The following is a 3029-nucleotide window of genomic DNA, read 5'->3' on the forward strand; positions in this document are numbered from 1 at the left end:
TGATCCCAAGATTCGACCTGACCATGAATTCATCTGATCACTGAACTCATTTGATCTGTACTCTTCGATCTGATTTTTCCCAGTCAAGCTGATAGAAGCACACTTCAACATATTTATTTAATAATTTTGGAAGGAATTTAACAATATATATTTATCTAAAAATTAAATATCGTACCAAAATCAAGGTTTTGACAAATATATTACATATATGTCATACTCATACATCATATTTTTATTTATATTATATCATATGCATGTGTCATACAGCTAGTAATTATTTTTATTATTAAAATAAAGTTGATGCATGAATATTAACCACGTCATACCAAATTGTTTTGCTCAAAAATACCATTATCTCTAAACCAGCATTATTTTAAAATAAAAGAAAAGGTGATGAATTAATGATTAAAAAAACATAACATTAAATAAAAATCACTCGAATCTTATTATATTTTAATTTATATAAAACTTTATTGTGGTTCATTATAAATCTTACGTGTGCGTGATATATTTATTAGTTATACTCGTGATAGCACACGTAGTTGCGTATGATATAATATATGATATTTTATGATTTTTTATTTATTAAATAATATATTATTTATTAGTTGAAAATTAATAATTGTTGGGAAGATCATAATATAAATTTAATATACTACTATATTATAAAAGATATAAGAGAAAAAAGTGGAGAAAAATATATGGATAAAATATTAAAATTGAAAGATATTTTTGGTGTGTCATAACATATAAAAAAATAGTTACTAAAAAATTCTCTAACTTTTATATAATGGTATAGGTAATATAGATAATCAATGTGGAACATAATTGGAATTGTTATTTTTTAACAAATGAACAATTGACTCTTGACCAACCCATGCACGTGAGACTTTAGTGACTTCCAACTAAATATTTTTATGTCATGCTGGCCTTCTAAAAAATACAATTAATTAATCTAATGCTGAAATATGTCTCCATTGGGAAACTCGAATGAAGCTTATGCTCATTTTGAATTTTCTCAAATGGGAGTTGGAACATGGAAGCTTATAATATCCAAGTCCCATTACCTCGCAGGCCTCTTCCTCATTGTTTTGGCGGCTGCTGCTTTTTATTATAATCTTGCGGGAAACAACGGCGAAATCGATATCCCATTAGAGCAAGCAGCAGCAGCAGCAGCGCAGCAGATTGATATTGATCAAGAACTTGCAAATGCAACGAGAGAAGAGGAATCAGTACTTGATGAACATGATCATATTAATTCCACTACTGCTTCAATCTGCAACATATTTAAGGGAAAATGGGTTTTCGACGATGTGTCGTTTCCGATGTATAAAGAGCACGAATGTTCTTTCATGATAGGAGATTATGCTTGTGAGAAGTATGGCAGGCAAGACCTCAAATATCAGCAATGGAGATGGCAACCTCGGGATTGTGATCTTCCAAGGTTTTGTCAAACTCTGTATATATATATATATAATTTATGAACTGTGAGTACTAATGTTTAATTCTTGACTGTGTTTGAAAAAGGTTTAATGGGTCTGCGTTTCTGGAGAAAATCAGGGGGAAGAAGCTTGTGTTCGTAGGGGATTCATTGAATAGAAACCAATACATCTCCATGCTTTGCTTGATCGAGTCATCTCTTTCTTCATCGGTGAATAAATCAGCCATCAGATATGGAAACTACTTCCTCTTTAATGCCACAGTAATTAGTCGAAATTCTAGCATATCATGTTTTTTGCAAATCTTTGAAGCAATGTATATATGCTTGAGATTTTGTTTTCTTGGCTGACTTGAATATATATATATAGGAATACAATGCAAGCATTGGGTTCTATTGGTCTCCGTTTCTAGTCGAATCAAACAACGACGACCCCTTCATCCACCGGCTACAAGACCGTGTATTAAGAATTAAGTCCATTGAGAATCATGGAAGACACTGGGCTGAAGCAGATATACTAATCTTTGATTCTTTTATATGGTGGATGGAGCCAACTTTGACCATCTTGTAACCACAATCTGCCTACTTACATATATATATATATATATATATATATATATATATTCTCCAACAAATTAAATATATATTATTGTCACACAAATAATGTTTCTTACTCCAACATTGTATTTGTATCAGATGGGGTTCATTTGGAAGCAACGATGCAATCTACAAAAGATTAGACACGAGACAAGAGACGAGGTATCGATTATACGAAATGGGATTGAACACATGGGCGGACTGGTTGGAATTTAATGTCAACAAAACCAAAACAAAAGTATTCTTCATGAGCCTCTCCCCTACTCATATGCTGTATGTAATGTTCTAAAGTCTTAACGTACAACATTAATCTTGCCTTTTTTAGAGTACAATTTGATTCATATATATGTTAACAAATATGGTAGGGGTGAAAGTTGGGGTGAAGAAAAGAACTGCTACAATACAACTGAGCCTCTTTCGAAAGATGATTATTGGGGGATCATGTCGGATCGTAAAATGATGCGTGTGGCGGAATCGGTGATCGGAAAACTGGAGTCGAGAGGAGTTCAGATTCAATACTTGAATATAACTCACATGTCGGACTATAGAAAAGATGGTCATCCGTCGATTTATAGGCAATTTTTTCATTCGTTAAGCGATGAGCAATTAAAGGATCCTACGAGCTATTCGGATTGCGGCCATTGGTGTCTTCCGGGAGTGCCTGATATTTGGAATCAGCTTCTTTATGCTCATATCATGAATTCTTGATAAAATGTTTATACATAATACAACAATTTAAATTAGAAATCCATAATTTTATTTATTTATTTATTTTTTTACTTTTTGGGTTTGGTATTTGGGATTTGTCGTTGATTGGCACTTTTAGTTGAAGGAGCTGATACATAAACAAATTGTACACTTGCACGTCTAAACCATAAAAAACATTCAATTATTTCAGATTAATATTTTAATAACCCTGTTACTTAATTTATTTAATATGAAAGTTACGTTGAAATATTCATAAATTTTTGTCTATTTTCTTTCTAGTTCCATC

The 3029-nt window shown here is 31.8% G+C and overlaps 1 protein-coding gene across 1 annotated transcript; it reads left to right on the plus strand.

The window, feature by feature from the left end:
* The first annotated feature begins 1002 nt into the window (after window positions 1-1002).
* On the plus strand, window positions 1003-2762 carry LOC140893213 (protein trichome birefringence-like 34). The gene is made up of 5 exons (XM_073302278.1): window positions 1003-1444; window positions 1528-1702; window positions 1809-2005; window positions 2135-2308; window positions 2401-2762. The coding sequence occupies exons 1-5, from the start codon at window positions 1023-1025 to the stop codon at window positions 2741-2743; spliced, it is 1311 nt and encodes a 436-aa protein (XP_073158379.1). The 5' UTR covers window positions 1003-1022; the 3' UTR covers window positions 2744-2762.
* The last annotated feature ends 267 nt before the right edge of the window (window positions 2763-3029 follow it).

The sequence above is a fragment of the Henckelia pumila genome, chromosome 3, assembly GCF_033568475.1.
Source record: "Henckelia pumila isolate YLH828 chromosome 3, ASM3356847v2, whole genome shotgun sequence".
NCBI lineage: Eukaryota > Viridiplantae > Streptophyta > Magnoliopsida > Lamiales > Gesneriaceae > Henckelia > Henckelia pumila.

Bases quoted from the DNA above. Each gene is read 5' to 3' on its own strand.
- LOC140893213 (XM_073302278.1), top strand. From the start codon at position 1,023: ATGGGAGTTGGAACATGGAAGCTTATAATATCCAAGTCCCATTACCTC. The intron at 1,703-1,808 runs GTAATTAGTCGA...ATATATATATAG, and splicing joins ACTTCCTCTTTAATGCCACA to GAATACAATGCAAGCATTGG. The intron at 2,006-2,134 runs GTAACCACAATC...TATTTGTATCAG, and splicing joins GAGCCAACTTTGACCATCTT to ATGGGGTTCATTTGGAAGCA.